Source organism: Drosophila grimshawi, unplaced genomic scaffold, assembly GCF_018153295.1.
Source record: "Drosophila grimshawi isolate 15287-2541.00 unplaced genomic scaffold, ASM1815329v1 contig_311, whole genome shotgun sequence".
Taxonomy (NCBI): Eukaryota; Metazoa; Arthropoda; class Insecta; order Diptera; family Drosophilidae; genus Drosophila; species Drosophila grimshawi.
Genome location: NW_025063098.1, coordinates 660,276 through 685,760, shown reverse-complemented (window position 1 = coordinate 685,760; position 25,485 = coordinate 660,276). Strand labels below are relative to the sequence as shown.

The 25,485-nt window shown below is 36.9% G+C and overlaps 1 protein-coding gene and 1 long non-coding RNA gene across 3 annotated transcripts; one reads left to right on the top strand and one right to left on the bottom strand.

Annotated features, from left to right (window-relative positions):
• Positions 1–115: 115 nt before the first annotated feature.
• On the bottom strand, positions 116–22,701 carry LOC6564114 (transmembrane and coiled-coil domains protein 2). 2 transcript variants are annotated; one of them, XM_001990714.3, is made up of 10 exons: positions 22,406–22,701; positions 5,971–6,159; positions 3,661–4,305; positions 3,440–3,504; positions 2,867–3,375; positions 2,670–2,790; positions 1,610–1,714; positions 1,398–1,511; positions 1,144–1,319; positions 116–1,062 (listed from the first exon to the last, which is right to left on the bottom strand). In XM_001990714.3, exons 2-10 carry the CDS (start codon positions 6,113–6,115, stop codon positions 936–938), a joined length of 2,007 nt encoding a protein of 668 aa, XP_001990750.1. In that variant the 5' UTR covers positions 6,116–6,159; positions 22,406–22,701; the 3' UTR covers positions 116–935. The 2 variants fall into 2 exon arrangements, with proteins under 2 accessions (XP_001990750.1, XP_032593015.1); XM_032737124.2 differs by lacking the exon at positions 22,406–22,701 and adding an exon at positions 22,171–22,314.
• A 484-nt stretch (positions 22,702–23,185) lies between these two features.
• Positions 23,186–25,172, top strand: LOC116805423. Its single transcript, XR_004365164.2, has 3 exons — positions 23,186–23,327; positions 23,943–24,259; positions 25,155–25,172. It is a non-coding gene; the product is annotated as an uncharacterized LOC116805423 (long non-coding RNA).
• Positions 25,173–25,485: the final 313 nt, after the last annotated feature.

The following is a 25,485-nucleotide window of genomic DNA, read 5'->3' as shown; positions in this document are numbered from 1 at the left end:
CTGGGGAAGGTCCTTAACTGTTAGGTAAACAGAAAATATAAATGACATACCGAAGTAAATAATTAATAAACACAAAATAACTCCTTGAATCCCTTCAAACTAAAATCGTGTTAAGTAAGCTTCAAATTGCGAATCAAGTTTATTGGAAAATATATCATGTTTAGCCAGGAGCCCATTAAGAACGTACACAAGTTGTTTAAGTAAAGTTGATTCATTACAGTAGCAAGTCACATATTAACATAAATAGTAAACATTTTAACATAAATAGCTATTTATTTAATCATTTTTATCTATTTTTTACAGCTGTTGAAATCATTTTTAATATACTTATTCCCTTGTACTTGTAAATGTAGGCTTTTTAATCGGTTTAGTTGACTTGTATAGGCCACAATAATAATTGCTACACTGTTGCTACAAATGCAATTTGAGAAACCAAAATGAAATGCAAATAAAGTTTTGGTTTTGTACAAATACAAACGATTTTAATGTATACGATAACTATAAATATAGTTCATATATAGTATTTAGATATACATAGTATTTTATAGTATTGAGTAATGCACAGAAACATGTCAGCATTGCAGTTATTAGACTAAACCTTTAGCAGAGCTTTTATATCGAATTTCGCTATATAGATGTATACATTAATGTATATTTATATGTGTATTTGAGTGTGAGTGTGTTTAGATGTGTGCGATATCGTTTTCAGTTTTGTTTGTTTGTACAACTTGTATGCATCTCGCAATTATGCGTGTATCTATATGTATATGTATAATGTATATGTGAGTCGTTAATGTGATGCGCGTTTTATCTTGTAACTAATTAAATGTTAAACTATTACGTTTGTGTATTTATAAGCTATATACAAAATATGCACTTTTCAACTTAATACTATTAACATTAAGAGTCTACGAATTTTTAACATGAGAGGCTCTTCACTTGACCACCAGCGACTGTTTGAGATGCCGCACCAGCCCGGCGCCTATATCCTGCACATCCGGCCACTGGCGTATCACAAAGATTATAAAACAAATCGTCAGAAATGTAGTCAGCACACGAACCCTACAATTACAAGAAAGTTAATTAGTATGATATAAATAATACTAACATATATGTATTGTAATCATTGTCATCTTTAATCACCTCGTTTTGAGAAAGGGCATTATGATGCCAGCAGCGGTGGCAACCAACAGCAGCACCACTTGCAATATCGTTAACACCACATTGATGAGTTTCACAACCAGGGCGCGAGCATTCGAGTTATCAATGCCCTCGACGGTGACATATTGCTGCTGTGACATGTGCTCCATTTTCGATATCTGTGCGGGTGGGTGCGTTTTCAACATTACATTAATTGTCGGCTTAATGTCTCTGTGTGTGTGTGTGTTTGAACTTACCCTTGTTTGACAATTCTCTAGCACCTCGTTGACGTCACGTAGTCTTTCATCGCTTTGGTATTGTACTTTCTCTTCCATGTCAGCAATTGTTTGCTTCAGATTCTCGATTTCATTCTGCAACAAAAGACACAAGTATAAGTACACACATATATATAAATATAATATATATATATATATATAGTTGGCAAACTGCCAAGCGCTACTCAACGAACCTGATGCAATTCCGTCAAGTCATTAATCTGCTCCTCCAGTCCCTCGGCCCGAAAGCGTTCGCCTTCGAGCGTGGAGGTCAAGTTGTTGAACTCCTTTTGGCTCGTCTGCAAATTTAATTAAATATAACGATTAAAAACTGTGCGCTAAATTGCTATTGCACGAGCAGATATATTTAACACCTCTTTTTAATATCACTTCAGTTTATCCTAGGCAAGCATAGTAATTGAAAATCATTTGCGTCCGTCATAATGATTTAAATTCTATGTATTAAATGGTATTTGGTAGTTTGAATAATGTTTTGAATTTGAAATCTCAGATTTCTCCTACACTCAAAAAACTCAAGATCTAAGATTAGACCAGCCAGTTGCGTATATAAATTTCGCAATCTTGGCTGGTCCCATATTCGCTAACTTTGATAAACTAAGTAAATAGTGGCTGCCCAAGATTGAAAATCGATTCCTGCCAAGCGCCGGGCAGAAGCAGAAGTGTTCCTTAAATACTCTTTCTCTCTTTACAGCTTCTGCAGAAGTCATTATACGGAACCTGAAGTCTATTGACATGGCATAGGTTACTGCAGAGCAGTTTGTGCGACTGAGATTATACAGCTCTCTACTGTGTTTTGTATTCATATTGGACCATTTTTGCTGAGCTATGGGACCGCAGTTTGCGCTTCGCAATTTATCATTAGTCCTGCGACTACTTTCTTCCTTGATATTGAGCTTGCTTGGTAGCTAGAGACATACATAAGCCATCCTTATCTGTGAGGAGGGGTAATAGAGTTCCTTTCCTAGGTAACTCATCAACTTTTCAGTTGCCTTCAATGTCCTGGTGAACAGAAACCCATATCAGGCTGATAACATGCTGCTTAGTCATCTCGTGCTCAGATTTGCGACAGTTTTTTACCGATATCGAATTCGACGCATTCAGTGCTAATAGATTTGATTGCCGCCTGTCTATTAATTGACATTGCCTGGGCTGACTTTGAGCCTCTTTGGGCTCCAGAAGAAGACTCCTTTTCAATCTGAAGTTTTTGGAGTAAGCAAATCTAATCGCAATTACCTCAAGGCGTTCGATTCGCTCCTTAAGCTTCTCGTTTTCGGCCTTGCGCTCGGCCAGTTCCGTTAACAGCGACTTGAGCACAATGTGGTACTGACTGGCACCGGACTGACTCTTTCCCGATCTACATTGAAGAGAGAGCCATATTACAGAGATGTTTCAAACACATTAAGATAGTTAGTGCTTCGAGCACTACTTACCCCGCTGGTATGCTTTCGCTGGTGACGCTGCTGCACTCGCTGCCGTTGTCGCTGTTGAATTTGCCCGTGCCGCTGCCACCACCGGTGTTGTTGTTGTTGTTGGTGCCACAGCCAGAGCCAGTTGAGTTGCCAATGCCAGGCAGCTGCGGCAACCGCTCACCAGCCGCTTGCAAAGCATCTGCATTTGCCTGCATGCCCTGCAGCTCGGCCTCGCTAATCTGATTTATGTTGTCCGCACTGCCAAATTTGTTCTTGATGAGATGCGCAAATTCGCGCGGCTTGGACATCACCGAACCGGAGAACCCAGTGATGCCGTCACGTATATTGCCGCCCACATTGCGGAGTCCCTGGCCAACGTCGCGCAACACTTCGCGCGGCTGCCGGTGCTGACTCTTCGTCTGATATTGATGATTCTGCAGATCCTTGGCCCTCTTCGTATAGTTGTCCAGTTTCTTTTGCAGCTGCGAGATGCTGTGTGCGCTCTTCTGGTTCTTCTTCTCGAACACCGCCTGCAAACAGACAACGCCCATTAAAATCCCTTTTTTGGTATTTGTGTTGATGTTTCAATCTTACCTTGATGCGCTGCAATTGTTGTTTGTCGGCGCTGGCAGCGAGTTTGAGATACTCGTTGACATTGTCTAAAAGGGTAAATAATCAAAAATGATTTCTGGTTTTAGATGCATACAAATCGAATACTGTTTATTTTATCAGCTTTCTCTGGTTTTCATGGAATAAATGCTGCTCTTAAAAGTATGCTATGCTAAACGGATTCGATTTGGTCTCGCACTACTCACCATCCCGGGCAGTCTGCTCCTGTCTGATGGACTCCTTGGTGCACTGTATCTTCGTGTTCAGGCGGTCGATGGCCTGCACACTGGAGCTGCGCTCGTGAGTGCGTCGATGATGCAGCTTCTTGCTGCCATCGAATTCATCGGAGACGATCGACAAGTAATAGTCCTCGTTGCCCGATAAACGTGAATCCTCCAGACCGCTGCCAGTGCCGGCGCTGCCACCGCCACCGCCGCCACCACCACCGCCAACGATACCGATGCCACCAACTCCACCACCAAAGTCCGTCATATCGCCACCGATGATGCCGCTGTAGGCGAGCAGACCGCCCTGATCGGAGCCATGTGTGCGTCGCTGACGTTCGCGACTGCGACGCCGGTGCGTGGGGCTGTGGCTGCGAAAGCCGCGCACCGCCACGCCCCCGCTGCTACCCAGGCTGCCGGTCACCGTGTTGCCGCCGCTATAGACAGCCGCCTGTGCAGCTGCCACTGTGCTGGACGAGGCCGACGAATTGCTATTGTTGGCTGTTGTCGACGTTGCTCCTGCTGACGCTGCTGCTGCTGCCGCTGCTCCTGCTGTTGTTGCTGTTGTCGTCGTGGTTGGCGTTGCTATTGCTGCTGGCGTTGAGTCGCCGATGCGCTCCCTGGACACTGATGAGTTGTGGCGCATAGAAAATATGTATGTACGTTTATTGTAGAGATTATGGCTAGACTCGCTTCAGGCTTTCAAGTTTGTCAAATTGATGGATGGATTGGATTGCGGGCGAGAGGAGCGAACGATAACAACAAAAACAATAATAATAATGAATAAAAAAAAGGAAAAGAAAAGAAAAACAACGAATGAGCACACACAAAGAAGGAATAATAATTCAACTCGCTGCTGTTGCTGCTGATTTGGTTGTTGTTGTTTTTGTTGTTGTTGCTGTTGTAGCTGATGTTGTTGTTATTATTATTATTATTGCTGTTGTTGTTGTTGCTGCAGCGCTTGTAAGCTTTTGTGGGTGCATTTGTGAGTGTTAATGACAGCTGAACAGGCAGAAAGAGAGAGAGAGAGAGAGAGAGAGAGAAAGAAAGAGAGACGTACATAGAGAGAAGTGAGAAAGCAGCAGCAACAAAAAGCCAGCGATTAAATAGCGTTTAAAATCGCGTCAAACTGTGCCTTGCCTTGCGCTGTGGGGAAAATAGACAATGTGAAAAATGCAAGCAATGCATGTGTGTGTAGGTATGTGTATGTGTAGATATGTGTGTGTGTGTGTGTGTCTGTTATGTGTATGCAATTGCTGTAAATATTTTCTCCGTTTGGAATACCTCAGTTTTGATATGTATGAGTGCTGTTGGATGTATGGATTGTTGCAGTCGTAGTTGTAGTTTGCGTAGTCAACGTTTATAAAGCTGTTGCGAAGACAGAAAAGAAAAATAGAAAGAGAAACGAAAACAAAAGGATAATCAAAACACACAAGTTATAAGCAAATGCAATAAACGATAAACGATAAGCGATAAGCAAAACACAAAAGTCAGTTATAAATACATTTCACCAACAAATAATCGAAACAATGAAAGCAAGCAAGAAACAAACAAAACAAAGTCAAGCAAAACAAACAAACAAACGGCAGATACATCCACAACATGGCAAAGAGGGCAAAGAGAGCGCTTAAAAGCACACAACACATATTTGCACTTGCCACGAGCTTTTAAGCCATTTGGCTGCAAGCATGCAAACAATATGTTTGGCTGCCATATCTCTAAAGTACTACACAAAACAAGATGAGGGTAAACATAAATAATAAATAAAATAGGGGAGCTTAAGTGCATTGCATGAAGGGAGACATTTGTAACATGGCATAATTGCCCAAGCATAGCTTTGTCTATAGTTAAAGCAATCTAGTAAAACAGGTTTTAAATTAAGACAACATAGGAATTATCAACATATTTCAACTTTTTAAGTACAAAAAGAGGCTGCTTAAATCGATGGATTAAAATGGGCGCGAAAGCAAACACAAATACTAAAAACTCGCTTATCATAAGCATTAGCAGTGGCTGCCAAGTCAAACAAGCGGAAGTGCTAAGTGAATAAGTCGCCGACATTGGTTATCATTCCTAGCAACATGGATGCCACAATTCACACACACACACACACGCACACACAGTGATAAGCCTCTGTTGATGAGCATATCGTCAGAATCCAATTATGTGCCAAGTGATTAAAGCTATTAGACTACATACAACACACACACGGAAACAGTATTATCAGTTATCAGTTATCAGTGGATAGATTATGTATAGCTATTTAAATTTAATATATATTGTGACATTTACTTTGCTCACTGCTTCTGGTGGCTGAGGGGGAACGGCTGAGCCGTAAATTGGAATTGGAACTGGAGCCGCGAGACGAGCGAAGCGACTGCAACGTTAGCTGATCCCGGCACGTGCTCGGACCACTGGTCACTGGCAACGAATCCATTATTGCATATTGCTGGCAATAACCTCGAGCAGTTGCCTCAATAGCTGCAATGACAGAAACAAAAATAAGAAACAAGAAACAAATGCGGTCATTATTATTAAATATTGTCTCTTTCAGCGATTGAGATTGTGCACAGTGCAAAAAGAACAATAACAACAGCAACAGCTCGCAGCAAGGCGAGTCCAAAGTCAAAAGGTGAATCAACTTAGCCCGCTGATAATCCCAATCACAATCATTCAAAAGTGGAGCAAATGCTCGCCCGCCCCGCTGCCAATTTGGCATACCAGGCAGCTGAGTATTTCATAATAATATTTCATACTGAAATAATTAAACAAATTTCAAATACTTCGCATATTTGTGCGCCTGCTGGCAAATTGAAAACGCCAAAAGAGTAACGAGGGCAGTTCTTAAAGTACATATTCTTTGCTCGCTTTTATGATACTCGTTACTCAATATGGAATAATTCTTTTATGCGAGTTCACCTTAAATGTTGTGTTTCTTATCCGTTCTTAACTAAATTTTGTAAAATAAACTTGATCTGTGTATGGATTACGAGAACTTATATCTACAATTCGAAGCCTCTAGCTTAACAACTTCTTTATACCCTTTTCTTATTTCTTTTTATTGAGTTCATTGTATAATAAACTAACTATTTTTAGCATAGATCTAAAAAAAGATTTTCATTATATATTCCACACTTTGAATTAATAGAATTAAGTATGTGTATATAATATGGACATGCGCCTAAGAAAAATCCACCAGGAAGAAGCATTTGTCATATAAATATATATATAACTGTCTGTATATATATATTATATATTTAGAGTGAGTAAGGCTGTTCGATCAATACTTAAACAATTGGCTGTCGTTAGTTGACGTACGGACGCTCAAGTGTCTGATGCCAGATATAAATACAATCTAAAAAAATGTACAAATATGCACCTGATAAGGTTGTTGTTCTTTTTGTTTATGTTCACGATAATGTGATTATGTACATATAGGAGGTATACATATATATAGAAATGTGTGCACCGGAATGAAGCCTTATTTAGAGCGACTCTCGCATTCAATTTCAATTCAAGTGCTGAGCGTTGCATGTCGATGCGATGTGTTGAGGATGAGGAAGCGATTGCGATGATGGCATACAAAGATAACAATTGTTTATAATTTACTATAAATATTTATATTACAACTTTGTTCACCTCCCCTCTCTCTCCTTGTTGCGTTGTGTGTGCTATAATTGTGGAGAAGCATATGCTGTGGTTCCCAATACTTGAGTGGGTCGACAGTATTGTGGGCGACCCGACCCTTTGAGGACTCCCCAAATGCCATAAAAGTACGCTCAATTTTCATTTTAAATTAAGCTGAAAATGTGTGCTTTTTCTATCCCAAGCGACCCTTCAAAGAAATCCAATATACCTTTCTGTTTATACAACTCATTTAGAGTTCTAAACAGACTCGAACTCATTAAAATACCTCAACTGCACAACGTGTATTGTGTTACCGAAAAATAATGAAAATAATTACTCTCGAGTTGGGCTAAAATTAAGTGTGACTTTGAAACAAAAGTGCAGAGGTTCAATTGCTGCCAATATCGGTCAGGTACAAGCAGTTGTGTAACTTGTATTCCTACGACTGATAAATGAATACAAATCATTCCTAAAATAGCTAAACAAAACAATTAAGAACGCAATTCGCAGGCAGCCTTGTCGACAACAAATAACAAAATAACTTTGATAAGGTTCATGCTCTGAGTTTCATCTATTTTTAAATGTTGCTTAAATTTAACACACGCTGATAAAATGCTTTTGTTCCAATTAGCCAAATCCATGTCTCTTTTGTACTCATAAACAGTTGACTTGTCGCAGAACCTACCTCACTCTGACTCACTCCAGGCTATCTCTCCAGCTATAACTATGCTGATGTTTGGTAATTTTCCATTTCAAGCGACTAATCCCATAAAGCTCTTTGACTTGGCACACATTTCAAAAAGTTTCTCTATTTTTACTTTGGCTGCACTTGCAACCCAAATGCTCATCTGCAGTTCACTGCGCCCCAAGCATTAAAGCCAACTCTCCCAAACCAACCACCGACCAGCAACTTCACTCAAAGCCAGCCAAGTCTTACAACGACTTACTCCCATTTTTCTTTTACCTCCATTTCTAATACCCCATGCAGAGCATATTATAAGTTTATAACGCATTGAAGCAGACGGAAGTGATTTCTCCAAGAATATATATATATATATATATATATATATATATATATTATGAGCATATATATAATTTATAGCTTGACTTCGCTGTGTAAGGGTATGTAAACTTCGTTCTTACTTTTTTTATTATTTATTTTTTTTGTTAAATTTAATCATCGCATTTTGTAACCTTTTTTTATGTTGCTTTGTTGTTATTCACCACTCGTCAAATTCGCTTTCTTCGTTGTTGTCTTGTTCAAACAGACGATCGTAAAGAAAATTGAAAAAGTGAATAAGCAGTGAGGGGGGCATTGGAGGGAAAAATAATAATCAAACAAATCTTAAAATGTGAGTATATAAAATTGTGTTATGTTAAGGTTATTGCACTCGGAGACACAGCACGAGCGGGGTGGTCTCGGCTTGAGGTGGGTTTGAGGTGTATGTGCCATTATCACGAGCTAATTAGATTTTGGTTGCGTGATAAGTGGACGTTGTCAGTTAGTCAGCGATTAGGTCAGCCTTGCATGCAGTGCACATGAACTCAGCGAACTAGTTATCAATTGAATGAACGCAACTTCCGCGTGTGTCTCAAGGCTGAAAGGCATTTCTTGTTTATCGTTGTGAATGAGCCATAGTTCAGACAGCGACAGAGATGATAATTTATGCTCAACAAATATATGCATTTAGTTATATATTCGTACTGCATAAGTACACATTGTATATATATATATATACATGTCTTGTTATGTACATGTGTCTGCGATCAGGTTGATTTGCATTTATTAGATTCAATTATGCGCAGTCACAGTCATTTGCTAATGAGTGTCGTCATCTTAGGGAGACTTGTTGCCCACATCTGGTTCTATGTCTACAGATTTGTATTTGCCTGTGTGTGTCTGTGTGTGTGTGTGTATAATACGTATAATAAGTACTCAGCCAACTTGCGGCGCCCGCAAAAATAACAAAAAAACAAAAACCATTTGTGAAGGTCGCGACGGGCGTCGCTGTGTCGACTGTGGCTAGTTTAAAAATACAAAAGCAGCACAGTAGCTGATTATAAGTAATGCATAGCAGATCTATCATTAGAATTACAAAGTGCTAATGCGTCGTAGACGACGGCGAGCCAGAGCAACCAACAGATTACTCTGCCAAACCTCAAAGATGCAATTTTACTCAGTCTCCGACTTAGTCCGCAGAAAGTGTACGCAACTCGGAAATAATCAAGCTACAGTCGAGAAAGCTCGACAAGGACACAAACTGAGCTCAGTCAAAAGAGTTCGAATAGAATAATCCAAATCATTGTATACGTTCATACAAGAATTGCTTTCGATTGCTTCCGTGTAATTTGTTAAATATAAATACATTATTTATATTTATATTTAAATATGATAAATATTATGTCAAGCCATATACACTACCATACAATAGGATGTATCTTTAAAATTTAAAACCGGTAATCGATTTTTATCAATATTGCGTAAAAAGAGTAAGTTATCGATGCAATTAAATAACCTTCCTCTGCGTATGGAACGACAACTTTCAGTCTTAAGAAAGATAAAGTCGCTAGTCTGTTTCGCTTCTTGATGCTTCTCATAAATATATACATAATTCAGTCTCTATCAAGACCTTGGTGTACCTGACTGAAGTAGTTCCAATCCACTGAACCCACTGCTGAGATCACCAATAGAGAGAAGAGGGCCGATTGAAATGATGAAAAACATTTTTCTAAATTGTGATCATTAGCAAAATATCTCTTTTTTTTATTACTAAATTTAGTTAGAAAGCACATAAATTGCGTCTAATAACACTTATGGCCAAAACTGACATGGAAATTAAGGTTGTGAGTATTAACTAACGTGAATAAAATTGATTGTTTTTGCTTTTGTAATTCGATTCGCCATGTGATGATGTGATGGTCGACCTATTTACATTAAGTATACACATAATTAACTTAAGCACTTGACTTATGTAAGAGATAATAGTACAACTTGCATCTCGCTGTGTTGGCCATAACAGTTAGCTAGGTCAAAACATTGAACTTGGCTGGCACGTAGATGGAGACGTTAAATTGCTTAGCCAGCTGCTTTATTCAAGACTCGTTTTGGATGCTTATGCAAAACAAAATGCAAACTTTGCGCAACAGAAGTTCAAGCGGTTGTAGCCATAATTGTTGATGTTATTTCAGCTTTAAAAAGTAACTTAAATGTTTGTTGTGCTTATTATTGCAGGTGTTGAAACCTAAACAGAACAAATTTCCATTAAGTTTGAGGTATATTAAAGCAAATTCTCATTATTAATATTTGAGCGATTTTACTCAATTGAAGGCAATTGAAAACACTTAATTCCCAACTTCAAATCAATTGAAACAGATCAAGCATGTAATGTAAATAAATTAAGTACACAAGCAGCACATAGGAAGTTCATCATTCGACAAGTAAGCACACAAATGAGTGTTAATTAAATGAGTAAAAGAATCAATTGAGTTCTCAACGATTATTATTTAAATATCAAATGACAAGCTCAAAATGAATGGGGCTTAATATCATATTCTATTCATAAATGAAAAATTTCTATTGACAAAATATATATTTAAAGTTATACTTCTCTATAAGGAAGTTACTCTCAAGTTTGAAATAATTCTATTTTCTTATTAGCTTTCAAAAATATAATTTCATAATTTATCGCAGTGGACTAAATGTGTTTAGTTTAATTTAAATATAATTAGCATGTCGTGACTTTTAAGCTTATTCTCACTCTTTTGTTATATGTTATTAATTAGTTGACTATTTTAGATGCGACATGTCGATTGGAGTAGGCGTGGCATAGGCTCTGTGGCAGGTGTCAAACGTGGCTGTGAATTCCCCAGGGGGGGCACAGGCCACAAGAATGTTGTGCAACATTCTGTTGTTATTGCTATTGTTGTTGTTGTTTGCTGGTTTAGATAAGCACTTGAAAATGTTATAAGCGTCGCGTCGACAAAGTGTTGATTATGTAGCAAGTGAGTGTGTTATCACTAAAGAGAAATATTTCGCTTGCATTTCGTTGATATCTTTGCAATTGCTTTTTAATTACCCGCCTTCTTATCAATCAAACATTCCATGTTATGTTGATTTAGGTGGTATTCACAAAATGCTGGCAATTGTGAACATATTGAAAATATGTACAAAGGGTGTGATCAAGTTGTGCATAAGTGTGTAACAGTCAGCAGAAATCATTCCCAATCCCATTAAGCATATATATATTGTTGATCACAGCACCAACTTCCGAGTCGGTTCCGCCTTTCTGTCCTTCTAAGTTCTCGCATATAACATATCGACAACAATATTTAAGCCATGATATGAAAAGTTATAGATTTTTGTTTAGGATATCTTCTCGTCGATCACTCTTGACTCGAACACTCTTATTTGTTTTCAAATCATGTCGCACGATACCAATCACAAGGCATTTGTTGCTCACACAGTAGCCAAAACTGATTCACGTACGGACTGCAATTTCATTGATTGTTAAATGGATATTACTGTGTTTATGATTAATTATATAAAGATAGAGAATTGCGTAGCTGTGTGAATCAGCATTTTAAAGCGAAGAAATGAAGTAAAGTTATCTAGCTGATAAGTGGACTCTTTAATCCGAAAGTGTCTAGTTGCCATATACAAAACCCAAATGAGTCTGCGGTTTCCAAACAAATCGTTAGACACATCTTTCCAGCCGTGCCAGGTAAAAATGTAATTAAATCGTGAAATTCAAGAAAAGTTGGCAACCGGAAAATTTGTTGCTGGTAAGATAAATGGCTGGCAGCATCGTAAATGTCTAATGACTTGGGAGACAGTAGCGGAAGAGCGACAGAGACGGGGACAGCGAAAGTGAAAGAGAGATTTTGTGCTATGGAGATATGATATGCGAGTTGCTTGATAAGTCTGATGATTAATTGTGGAAAAAAATCTACATTTACTACACAGTAAACTGGTTCAGGTTAATTATCGTTATTTTTAAAAGTCTACCAAAACAATTTGAAAAAAAAAACAACAGAAAATCTAAAACAAAATAATTAATCTTATACGTATTTCTTTGCTGTACATATATATTTCGTTTTACTGCATTATGGAACTGTAAACTTTCCAATATTTACCAGCACCTGCCATTACCTAACCCGGCTGGCCATTAAAGTTTATTATCTGATTAGCCCTGAACACCTGGCAAGGGAACGCTTCTATAAAAGCGAAGAAATTGCCAGATTTAGTGGAATATGGCGCTGATTATAAAAACCATGCATTCATTTATGATAACAAGTTTTAATCAACCAAATTTATTGAATGACGAATTTGTTGCTCCACCTGCTGACACCTGATATCAGACAGAAATCGTGCTTCTGTTGTTGCATGATGCATGCATGATTCAGATCGCCAAAGGCAAAGCACCTTTTCTATATTTGGTCACAGTTATTTATTTACTTATTTGAAAAATGAAAACAAAACATTTCCTGTAAATAACTCGAATGCCAACAACACAAAGTGACGATTGTCGTGAGAATCAGTCAGAGTCGCCTCTATCCCCCTATCTCCCCCTATTTGGGGTTTCCATTATGTGGCAAACATCACTCAATGAGCGCCCACAGTATTGTTGTGAGCAAAGAGCCATGCCGACCACGCAGTCTCTGATTGCCCAGACAATCATCTTGACGAGGGCGGAACTACGCGTATCGGTCATTGAAATGAACAATTCATGTTCTGCCTAACAAAGAAACCTATATTATATAAAAAAAAAAAAACATTATTTATCACTCAACTTTCAACGAATCTCAAGCATTTTATTGTTTGTGGCTCCATAAAAGCAACAAATAAGTAAGAAAGCTCTTTTCGAGAGAGCTCGACTTGATCTGTGTGTGGCAGACTTGCAGAGTACTTGCATTCCAAATTTGGAGTCATACTGACAAACAGGTCAAAACTGACTCGCTTGTCGATGGTGATCGAGAATATATATACTTTATGCTTTCTTCTGCTGCTACAAACAATAATAAACAGTATATTCTCAATCGATATGCACACAATACACAATACGAGTTTCTAGAGCACGTTCAACCAATAGAACAATATTAACTAAGAACTCGCTCTATTTGCATATGTGTGTCAGCATGTATATGAATGAGTATATGTGATGATTCACCTTTCAAATCAAACACACACACACACACACACACACCTCGAAAGCAGAAACCAGCCAAAGTTGAGCTGAAAGTTCAGTTTCAGTTTCAAGTCATTTTTGTTGTTGTTGTTTGTGTTGCTGGGTGTTGCTTTATCATCATCACATTTGACAAATGTCGTGGCACACATTAACTGTTTCGAAAAGTTATTGACCCGCCTGCCAAGAGTCAATTAGCTGATCCGACAGTTGACGATGATGCAATGCGGCATCCTCTTCCTCCGACAATTAAAAGTGTTGCCAATGTCTCGTCAAAATTATGCATAATTTACTAGCTCACATATACATATATATATATATATATACAGTTACTACAGTCTCAAATTCCGAATACTTGTGCAATTTATTGTGTTGCAATAAACAAAAAAAAATGAAATTAGCTGACTTTGAAGTGCCACATAAATGGCGTCTTAAATTGTCATTGAGTTCGCTGCTTTAAATCGCTTACAATTGTTTACTTTGGATGCTCGGCATGCTTTCAAAACAATTAGCCATACACACTAAATAATGGGCAATCGAAGGCCAAATTGCGAAAACACTCAAGGTTAATTATACACAAGAGCTGCCGGGAGAGCAGAATATTAATGTTTAGGTATCGAAATATGTTTAGAGAATTCTTGCCTTAAATTTGCTTGCAAATTATATAAAAACTAAAATTGAATTTGAACTTGTTTAAGCAACTGGCATATGCATATGCAGGTAAACAAATAATAACACCCGTCTGCAGCACACCGAAGATTACACACCCTTCGAGTCAATCAGCCCAAAATCCGACTTTCATTATAAATATAAAAAAAAAAATAAACGATTTTTTCAATGAGAGATCTTTGACATAGTCGCCTGATGATTCAGTGACTAGTGAGCTTGATCTGCATAACTCAATAAGCAAAAAGATTGTGACCTTATGGAATCAATGACGCCTCCGTCAATTTATTACAAAATTATTCTGGTATATTTATATATATAAAAAGAAAGCATTGCGTTTAATATAAGGTTTTATTTTTATAGCAAATAAACCACTAAAAATGAATGCAGTTTATTGTTGCAGTCACAAACACTTGAAATAAATAAATTATTACTCATAGTAAATAATTTAAAACGAAAAGAAAGCTTACTTAACTCATTTACTGATTTTATGAACTCACAGTTTGCTTTGAAATTAAAATATATATTCAGACTTGGCAATCAACGCCTACAACTACGTAATTTTTACACTGCGCACAAACGATAGTAAAAAACAAATATATTAAAAAAATAATACTTTAGGAAAATTCAGTTTTAATTGGTTTTTTTTTTTAAGGCTTTTAAGTTGAGTTGTTTATGACCATTTTAAGAGTCTAAACCACGCAAAACCAATTTGGAGAATTAGCCTTGACTAGCGAGAAAGGTACAGTTTCATTTCAGTGCAGTTAGATGCTGTGTGGGTGATTTTCTCGATTTTCTTTCAGCCAACTCGCACAAGAGATCCAAGCATACGCTTATATATATATATATATAGATATGTTTAGCCACAACACTACCTGAGGTCAAGGCTTAGAAGAGCACGTACCTAAACAAGCTTATGCTACTGATTTATGGCCCAAGCAGATGACAAACGAAAACACCCACATGGCCAAGCATTTTTTACTACTTCTTCTTGTTGTTCTTGACCAGTCAGTGGCCGGCAGTCATAAACAAGCCAAACGTGCCAATGGCCAATGTCCAAGACAAATTTGAGAAACTGCAGCATCATTCAACAGCAGCTGAAGCGGGTCGCCTTTTTTTTTTAGAATGTGGCACAAACCAATTGCGCTAATAGACGAACAGACCGAACCGGTTGAATTGGATAACTATCATAGAGGTAATAATTGCCTGTGTTCTGATTACGCTTCGAGCTTATATCTTCAGTCAAAAATTAATGACGGCATACATTTCTCCAGATATGCTGGAGTCGAAGAGTAATAGAAATCAATTCGATTACATGCACTATATTCAGCATTAGCTGATTGAATTGCAATCTGTAATCGTGAAGTGAAATCGACTGGAAAATACTCTTTCCAAAAAGAAAGAAAGTTTATCTAGCAACTATCAGCCGAGTCAAGTCTATAAGAATTAGACTAGAGCTCTCTCGCTTAGAGCATCCTTACTTCTCAAAGTTGTTTATTAATATTTCACTATTTTTGAAAACGAAAATAAATTCGATTTGTTCAAAAGACAGCAACTCAAAATAGTAAAACATTTATATCTATTTAAACAAGTTTAGTTTCTTAATAAATTTGTCGTTTAATTTAATCAGAAATATTCATTCAAATCTGCCTATTCGAAAAACATGTTTCATCAGAATTTCTTTACTTTTGCGGAAATTCGTGCGAAAATCGGATACGTCAACAATATTTTGTCATCTGTGCAGACGATCGAAACATAATTTGATCATATGCAAATACGTTTGCAAGATATATTTAAATCAAAATACTCATTGAATTTCCCCCCCAAAGCAAGAAGAGCCATTTGTCGCGTCAGCTGCGTTGTCAGCGTTGTTTTTTGCAGATATATGCAGATTATACATATATATATCTATATAAAGGCGTATTCATCGCACAAAGATCAACCTGTTTAACATTTTTACACCGAATGTTGAATGAGTGACGCGGAAAAAAAGACAAACGACGCCCCATCGCATGACTGAAATGCAAATAAACACACAAAGTAAAAATAACTAAATAAATAATAACACATTTATAAAAACAAAGCAATAACAACAACAAAAAAAAAGGCAGCAAAACAAAAAACGACATTTTCAGTTATTTTGTCCACATCGTGCTGGAAATACAAAAAAAAAAAACAAACAAAACCGAGAAACCGGAAAATAAAAAACAACACTGCGAAAAAGTTGCAAAGTTTACAAATTAAATATACAATTACATAAAAACATACACATAAGCATATATGTATTTGTATATACATATATACGAGTATGTGTATATATAAATCAAAGCTAAACTCAAGCCACCGCTGGGGAGACCGCCAATGTGGGGTCTGAAACTGATACCCTGAACATGGAAGCACTGCAAACGGTTACAGTGCAAAGGGTATATTGAAGTTGTGCAAGCACATGCAACAGTTAGAGGGTAGCCACTGCGACCCCATAAAATATATATACATTTCTGATTATCGCCAACAGCCGTGTCGACTTGGCCACATTCGTCTGACCATCTGCATGAACAAGCTGACTTTAAATTTGCTATAAAAGTTCTCGCATATTAGAAGCAGATGAAAGATTAAAGATTTAGTGTTCTGATTGATGTACAACGTACCCAGAAATGTCATTAATCAACGCTGTGCAAAGTTCATCAAGATCGGCGAAGAAACACAGCTGTTGTTAACCAAAGCATAGTTTCATATTGTACAAACCACAATCAGTCAATCAGTCTACTATCTACGAGTATTTAAAAGGTCAGCTCACTCAGTATCTCCCAGTCGAGCTTGTCTCGCCCGCCTAAAGCAATCCAAGTTGCTGTTTTTTGTTTGGTTTGCGGCCCCAAAAAACAAACGATGCTCATAATGACGAATCATGTGAGTAATGCCTGAGTTGAGTAAAGTTGTTGTTTTGCCTTTGCTGTTGTTTTGCTATTGTTGTTACCCTTTTGAGCTGGCGTTCCGGCAGCCGAAGCACATTAATATTCTTAAATTTGAAGAATAAGTTAAGTCTTCATATCATTATTTATACGCATATCACTTAATAATGCTTATCTCTATTAATCTCAACCGAATGAATTGCACTTTTCATTCTTTTGCCAGTCACATACTTGTCGTACATTAAAAATATACATTTATTATTAAATTTTTAAGTAATTGTGTTTGGCAAACAAACACACGAAAAAAATGTGAAAGATCAAATGTTCCCAAGGGGAATAAACTTGAGTGCAAAAAAAAGGGAGACATTATGAACAGTTGGAGAGAAAAGAAAGTTAGGATATGGCATTTAAACAATAATATATAAATAGGAAAAAGTATGAAAGTAATAAGAATAAAATTTGTTATTATTCAAAAACTGTCTATCAGGCAATTTATAACAAAAACATCAATTCCCCCATCATTTGAAAAAGCAATTAAAATTCATGTTTAGTTTGGAAAGTTTATTTAGGTTTCAGCTAATATTTGCTATTTGCATTCAATTTTTACGCTTTATCTTCTCGCTTTTTATGCACATGTGTAGAAAAACAAAATTATTGATTGACAAACGAACTTGGCCCCTGCGGACTTCGCCTTCAATCGAATCAACAACAAACAAGCAAACGGAGCTGCCCCTTTTGGGGGCATTGCACAAAGGTGAAAGTGAAAAGTGGCTGCTCTTGTTGTTGTTGCTTTCACACACAAAGTTTTACAATTTATTTATTTTTTTTTGTGGTTTTTTTTTACACAAATTCGTTCAATTTGTTTGAGTGCATAAAGTGAGCAACGGAAGTTGTTTAAGTTGAGTGGCCCACAAGCTGCGTGTTGTTGTCGTTGCTGCTGCTGTTGTTTTTATTATTGCTGTTGTTGTTGTTGTTACTTATAAGGTCAGTGTCAGATTTGGTCATCTACTAGATGACGAGCGAACGTTGTTTCTGTTGCCGTGTGAGAATCGTGTGCGTGCTGATGAGTCACAAACCGACAATAATTCAGCGGCAATTAAGATGAAGGCACAGTTCGCAATATATATATGTAAATATATATTTACACGTATCAATGTATGTAGATAAGTAGAATCGTAAGAACTTGAAATACCTTTGCAGTGCATTCGATTGAGTCATTAAAATGTCTCAAGGGAAGCCAGCTGAGCAAAAATACAGCTAAGGATGAATAAATATAACCAAATTAGCAAACTGTCTTTGTTAACGCATTTTTTCGAGCGTTTGAAAACGACTAAATATTTATATAAATTGAAATGAAATATTATAAGACAAAGTAAACACACTAAAAATCAAATAAATGTTCGTTAAGTCGTACTAAAATTTACTCTTGTGAATAAAGATACACTTTGCTTATAGATAAATATTTACTTCGGGACAAAGTTCTTTGTTATTCATTGATCGGTCATCCGAGCAATGTTTTTTTAAAGTCAGCTCGAATTTGCTTTATGGAGTTTAGATCAGAAGATGCTATGGCGATAATCGAATGGTCTTGCTGGTATATTTATGATCGTTTTTCTGTTCAAATTATATATCCGACACATTACAAGTTAAGAAAATCGAATTAAGCTTCTGGTTTATTTCTGCATTCAATATTCGACTTACCTAAACCCAAAAAGCCAGCAAAACAAAGCTGAGGCCAACAGAAACACAGTTGAATTGATAAGAGTACCATTTGTTTAGCCGGCACTGTATATTTACGTACTGAGAAATTAAAGCCGATAAGCGGATTGAACGAGGGCGGTTCTAGTTATATTTAAGTCATTACTTTGGCAAAGTAAGGTTTGAAAGTATTTAACGATTAGTAAAAAGAACAGTCGACTTCTTATGACTTAAGCAAAATCTTAATGCTCGTTGATATCCAGTTGGTTTGTCAATTTTAATTGTATCAAAATTAATTTGTGTTTAAATTCATTCTTGATACGAAAACAGACTCAAACTGATTTTTCTTCTTTTTGTACGCACCTCGGCATAAATCTTTTCGGGTAAGTTCAATTTCCCACGAGAAAAGCTGATTAGGAAAACAATCAAAAAGGTGGCAATTGCCGATTCTGCAGAGTAATTTGAATAGATGATTTATTTATTTATTTATTTATGATTTTTCTGTATATAAATAGACACTAAATATTTTTCATATGCTTAGACATCATTTTCTATGAAACCAACCATTTGATATAATTATAATGTTGAATCAAAATAGAATCCATCAGTTGAAAGGACCCGCATTTTATTTACTTGATTAATAGTTGACTTCTTAATGTTTTTCAAAACTCAATACTAACATTAATTCAATGCAATTACAATTGTTGCTCAGTTTCACAAGATAAACTCTCAACTGATCGACGCTCATCAATCAAATTCAATTATTAATTGAATAAGCCCTCAGTTTCAGTTTCAGTTTCGATTTCAATTTCAGTTGACTTTCTGTTAGTTTCTCTAATAGTCTATTAAACCCTGCCCTCGTTCAACTCATATTTAGTGGTGCATTATACAATAATTTGAGCATAAGGCCAAATAAAGCACCAAAAGTCACGCAAATATTTGCCTATCTAATTAATTTTGCATAATTTCGCTGCGAGAACTGTGTGTTTGCCAAAAATCACAAACAAAAAAAAAAGGAAAAGAAAATCGAGGTTTTTTTTGCAGTTTATTTTTTTGTTCTTGAACTTTTTGAACGATTAAATTGTTGTTGCCTTTGTTTTTGAAATTGGTTTGTTTTCTTTTTTTAACGCACACTTTTGCCATGTTTTCCCCACACGTTGTTGGGCGTGTGTCCAAAAAAGAAACAGACGCAAATGAAGGGGCACCAATACTACATTAGAGAGAACAAGAGAGTGGCAGAGAGGGGGAGGAAAGGCGCCGCAGGAAGAAGAGGAAAGCGTACACGTGCTCTCCCAACTTCCAAAATAAACAATAAAAACGAGACAACAGAAATTGCTGCGACCTGGCAACAGTGGCCGCACCCAAATCGACAGCACACCTTTTACGGCATTAGTAAGTTGCCCCTATATAATATTTAATATTTCGCATTTTTCATTTTATGATTTCAATAAGGAAATTAATTCATGAGATATCCCATATTTGCCTCTAGTCTTCTTCGTGACTTTAAAAAGTAGCAGCTTGGATGAGAGTCTAATTTTGGATTTGCCAGTGAAATTTAAAATGAATTCATTTGTGGCAACTCTACTAGAAAAAGTGACTTGTCATATTTCTAATCTTACATTTTGATAACCTGGGGAAAGTGTATTTTGTAGTCGGTAGAATGCCACATAGGAAAGTCTGAAAATATGTATCATTTTTGTTTTCACGTTGAAAGTATTATGCATTTGTTGCTGGGTGGGGAATCTCGTGCGGCAAAAGTGAGATAAGCATACCCGATTAGATTTGTGCAGGGCAAGGTTTTTATAGAGAATCACTTCTGTTACATAAATTCGATTCATATTGGACAAGTTGCTAGGTCAATTTATAAAATGTGATTTATGTATAAAAATGTTTACGTATATCACTTTCATTCTTTAATAATATTTATGTATATGATATTATTTGATATATTATATATATATATGAGTCTGATTATTTTTCACTGATTATTTCTTATACTTGAAATCGAACTGTAATTTAATTATTTATTAAAGTTATATCGAATGTACTTAAAGGGTATCTGTTGCTGCGACTTTCATTTTTGTTTCCTAGCTAATGTTTTGGACGTCACACTCTTCAAATTATCACAAATTTGCTTTTAATACATATGCATAAGTAAAAGTATAAATATGTCTATATATATATATATACTCGTATATATATATATGCGTGTGTGTGTGTCTGTGAGTATGTATTTATCTACTTAAATCTCATTGTAGCACTTTTTGGCCAGCCGAGCAGCTCTTAGCAACTAAAATGATTTAATTGGCTGCCATTCTCAAATCGAATAACCAAATAAATGTCAAAAGAACGCATATATAACATATAACATATTGTGTTCGATGAAATATATGAATTCCCCAAACACACATACATACACACACATGCACATACACATACAGACGTGTTAATGGCCGCCCAAAACAGCATGAGAAAAATCTTTGGTGGGAGAATCATAAATAATTTCATCAGTTGTCAGGCGAAGAGCGACAAATGGTCGGATTAGTTGAAGGCGAAAAGATGAGAAGCATACACACACACACACACACTCATACATATATATATATATATATATATATAAGCACATATATGTTTGTGTATGTTTATAAATTAAATAATAAAAATAAAATGTACAAAAATTGCGATGCTCGGGCAATGAGCAAAAATAGCAGCAGCAACTAGCGCCCGTAACAACAACAACAACAACAACAGCAGTAACAATAAATAAATCTCTTCGCTTGCTGTTATAATTTTTATTTTTTGTAATTTAATTCAATTGCAGAGTGTTGTTGTTGCTGTTGTTATTGTAACTGTTGTAGAATAAAACGGTGCCTGGCTCCAAGAATATTAGCAACAACAACAACAACAAAGGAAGAGTAATCAAAAGAAAACTGACTTGAGACAGCTTCACAACACACACTCATACATAGCTATGTATGCATGTATGTTCTGTACTATTTACACTCGCATTGAGAGCAACTGCAGCTAATTCAATTGAGAGGCACTCGAAGATGGCGCGATTGTCCAATCAGACTGTGTATTGCATGCATTTCGCTATTGTGATGAATTAAATTGAAGTTGTTATTAACTGTAATTGTACGACCCAGGCACGAAACACAGATCGAGTGCAAGAGGGCGAGAGGACGGGCGTAGAAGAAGAGCAGACCAGAGAGATCTGGAAACAATACTAAAAAAATGCAGTACCCACATACACACACACGCACGCATGCATGCACGCACGTCTGTGAATGTGTGCGTCAAAGGTACAAATCGAGTTTGCCTATATGTGTATGTCGTGTGTGTGTGTGTGAATTCGTCTTAGCTACATCACGAAAAGCAGCGATTATAAACAATAATCGGCACGCACTCACCTTTGGTCCCTTGTGGTCGATGTGTATGTGTTGATTTGCTTTCGCTGCATACAATTTTAACTGTGACGCCCTTTTTTGTTTGGCACATGAACACACACACACACAGATCGACACACGCACACAGATAAACTCAAACACAACACTCACAGAGCAACTCAATACCTGAGCAACATGAGAACAAAAATCAAATACATATATTTATATTTATATATACATGTGTGTCTGTGTTTATTACCAATTATTTAAAATTTTCACTTGTGTATTCGATTTTCTTCAACTTTTCATTTGCAATATTTTTTTTTGGCCTTTTTCTTTGCGCTCAAAAGTTGCGCTCTGTGCGCATCACAAAATCTGCCGCACGATTGCCATTGAAGTTGGGAAATAGTATTGATGTTATTATGATATTATGTCGTTAAAGTCTTGGCTGCACGGCGCGTCGCTTTTAAATATTTCTTTAATACTATCTGGCTGCACTCAAAACTTTGAGCCAAAAAAATTTGTTATGCATTTCTGCTATGCGGACCGCAACGTGAGCTCCTCTCTGCGCTAGTAATCAACACACACTAATTACTATGTCAATCTATCGATATCGTTAAATAAACTTTCAAGAAGCAACCCTGTTGGTGCTGGGAAAAGTCAGTGTTGATAAAGATTCGATGTCATCCATACAGAAGCTGTGTGATATGCCAAGCAATGCCCTTAAATGCATGTTCATTTGTAAAAGACAATAACATAGCTATCTGAACAGTGTTATTAAATTAACTAAAGTATTCGTTGGTTGCCCAATTTGATTATTTTCAAGAAATACATGTTTTTCATGTTCAATAACAAACTAGTATTTTTATCGGTCATTTTTAGTAAATGTGTCTCATAGAATGTACGGTCACACTGCCATCCGTCTCTCTTTTTCACATTTTCTTTTGTGTTTTGTTTCTCGCTCTCGCTTGAACGGTACGGACGTGTACTGCCGCTGCGCGTGTGTGTATTTAACTTGGCTTAAGGAAAAAATACTTAATTATACAATACAAATGTATTTTGTTCTGAAATATGCAACAAATTGCATTCAATACACCAGTGCAGTGGGTCTGACATACATACACAACGTGCGGAATGGCAGGGAAATGCATCAATAAGCAAAATACATCAAGTTTAATTACGTGAGTGTTTTGTATGCAGTGCACGCGATAGAGCGAGTCAGCAAATCAGTGCTCATCATAGCCGCGTAGCCGTGTGAAAGAGAAGCAGCGCATCTAAATTGCTTGTGCTTCTTTTGCTGTAAATGTGACGACGAAAATGGCTTAAAGAAAAAAAGTAAAATATTCGGAGTCGACACGCGTGTGTTTGTGTGCTGTGTGTTTTTGTCTGTGTCTCTGCCTCTGTGTGTGTGTACGTTTCGAGTTCGAAATGAAATTTACAACAAATTGAAATACAAATTGCCCTAAAATGTTGATCAAATATATATATGCAGCATGAGGCAGCAAGAAGCAAAAGAGAAATAAGAGGCTGCGTCGTCTGTTGTTCAATAAGTGCAAGAAAAAAAAATTAGAAAAAGCGGTTGCCGCCGCCTCTGTCAACGTCGACGTCGTCGTCGTGTGTACGTGCGAGTGTTTTATATATATATGTGTGTGTCTATAATATCTGTGTGAATGTGTTAGTGCGTATATATGTATACAAAAGCAGCAGCAGCAGCTGAAATTTATTATCGCGGAGAATATCGGAAATTAAAATTTAGCCAAGCAATGTATTTCAATTATTGTGTCTCTTTTTTGCAGCGCATGCTAAAGCTAAATAATAATCACTTAACAACAGCAACAACAACGAAACAAATATAATTTAAGTGTAAAGTTGAAGCAACAAAACAAACTCGAGGTTTCGCCAATTCGTATTTTTGCATGTCGTCTTATCATCAACAACAACAACAAGGCGTAGTTTCGCCCGCCGAAAATGTCACATAACTGTAATTACGAATGGAATAAGCGCTAAAGACTGATCAAGATAAAAGTACTACAACAAACAGATAGAGAGAGAGAGAGAACGACCAGCAGAGAAGAGTTGGCTAGCGGAGATTGGAGCGAGGGCGGCGTGAAATGTGAGTACCACCCTCTCTCTCACACTAGACACATACATGTTTATGAACTGTTTCCTTTTATTTTTGTACGCGACATATCAGTAAGCGGTTCTCTCTTTAATTTTTTTTTTACATTGCCTATGCATTCGCGATCTGTCGATCAAATTGAGCGGAAATGAGCCTCTTTTTCTGTATATATTTTTTTATGGTTATGTGTTATAAAGTGGTGGCAAACCAGCTGATAATGATGAGCGGATGTGGGAAAGACCTGAGTGGAAATGGGCTAAACTGTTGCGAATGCGGCAACACTTTTATTTCTTTCAGTGTGAGAGGGAAAAGGTAAACGCGAGTTTGATTGCAACATTTAACAATTTACATGGAAAAGTTCTGTTACGCTGTCAATCATATATGAAATCCAATTAAAAGCCCAAAACAAACTAAGCAACAAATGCCAAAAGACCCAAGTACACACACTCACACAAAACACACCAAAATAAAACCAATTACGGCAACTAGTTAGACTTGCTCGCAGTGTTGTCAGTGTTGCTTACTTTTGCGAAGCAAAAACGGCTAGTTTTAGCGGGAAATTAAAGAGCGAAAGTGTTTCGGATTTATAGTATTGCCAAAATCAAATACAACAATTCAATACATACGTGGTTTTTGTTTTATAATAAAAATTAAAAAGAAACACACACACATATTTGACTTGGCAACACTGATCACAACACACACACACATGCGAGGCAATTGGCCATTTATGTTGCTTGATGGCCGCCTGCAGTCGCCTGTCAATTAAACGCTCGCAAATCGTTCTCCTTTTTTCTCTCTGTTTATTTTTCTATGCAATGCGTTTTTATTTATATTTTTTTTTTAGAGTGTGTCTCTTTCTCTCTCTCTCTTTCTCTCTCACACACAGGCACAACCCACGCAGCAGCATGCGTCGCCGTCTCCTTTTGAAAAGCCTTCAGCTTGGATTCAATTCTCTTTTCCTTTTTGGTTGGCTTTGCTTTGTTTGCAGCGGCTGCAAAATTCCAAGCCGAAAGAGAAATCCATAAAAAAAGCGTACAAAGCACAAAACAAAACCCGAAGAAGCAGACAAACAAAAAAAAATAAAAAATAAAACGAAAAACAACAAAAGAGAGCGGACAAAAAACGTGGCAGCAGCTAAAAAAAATAAGTTGCTCTGTTTTGTTGTTGGTGTTGTTGTTGGCGTTGGATACACACCAAAAACAGACAACGGCCTCAGT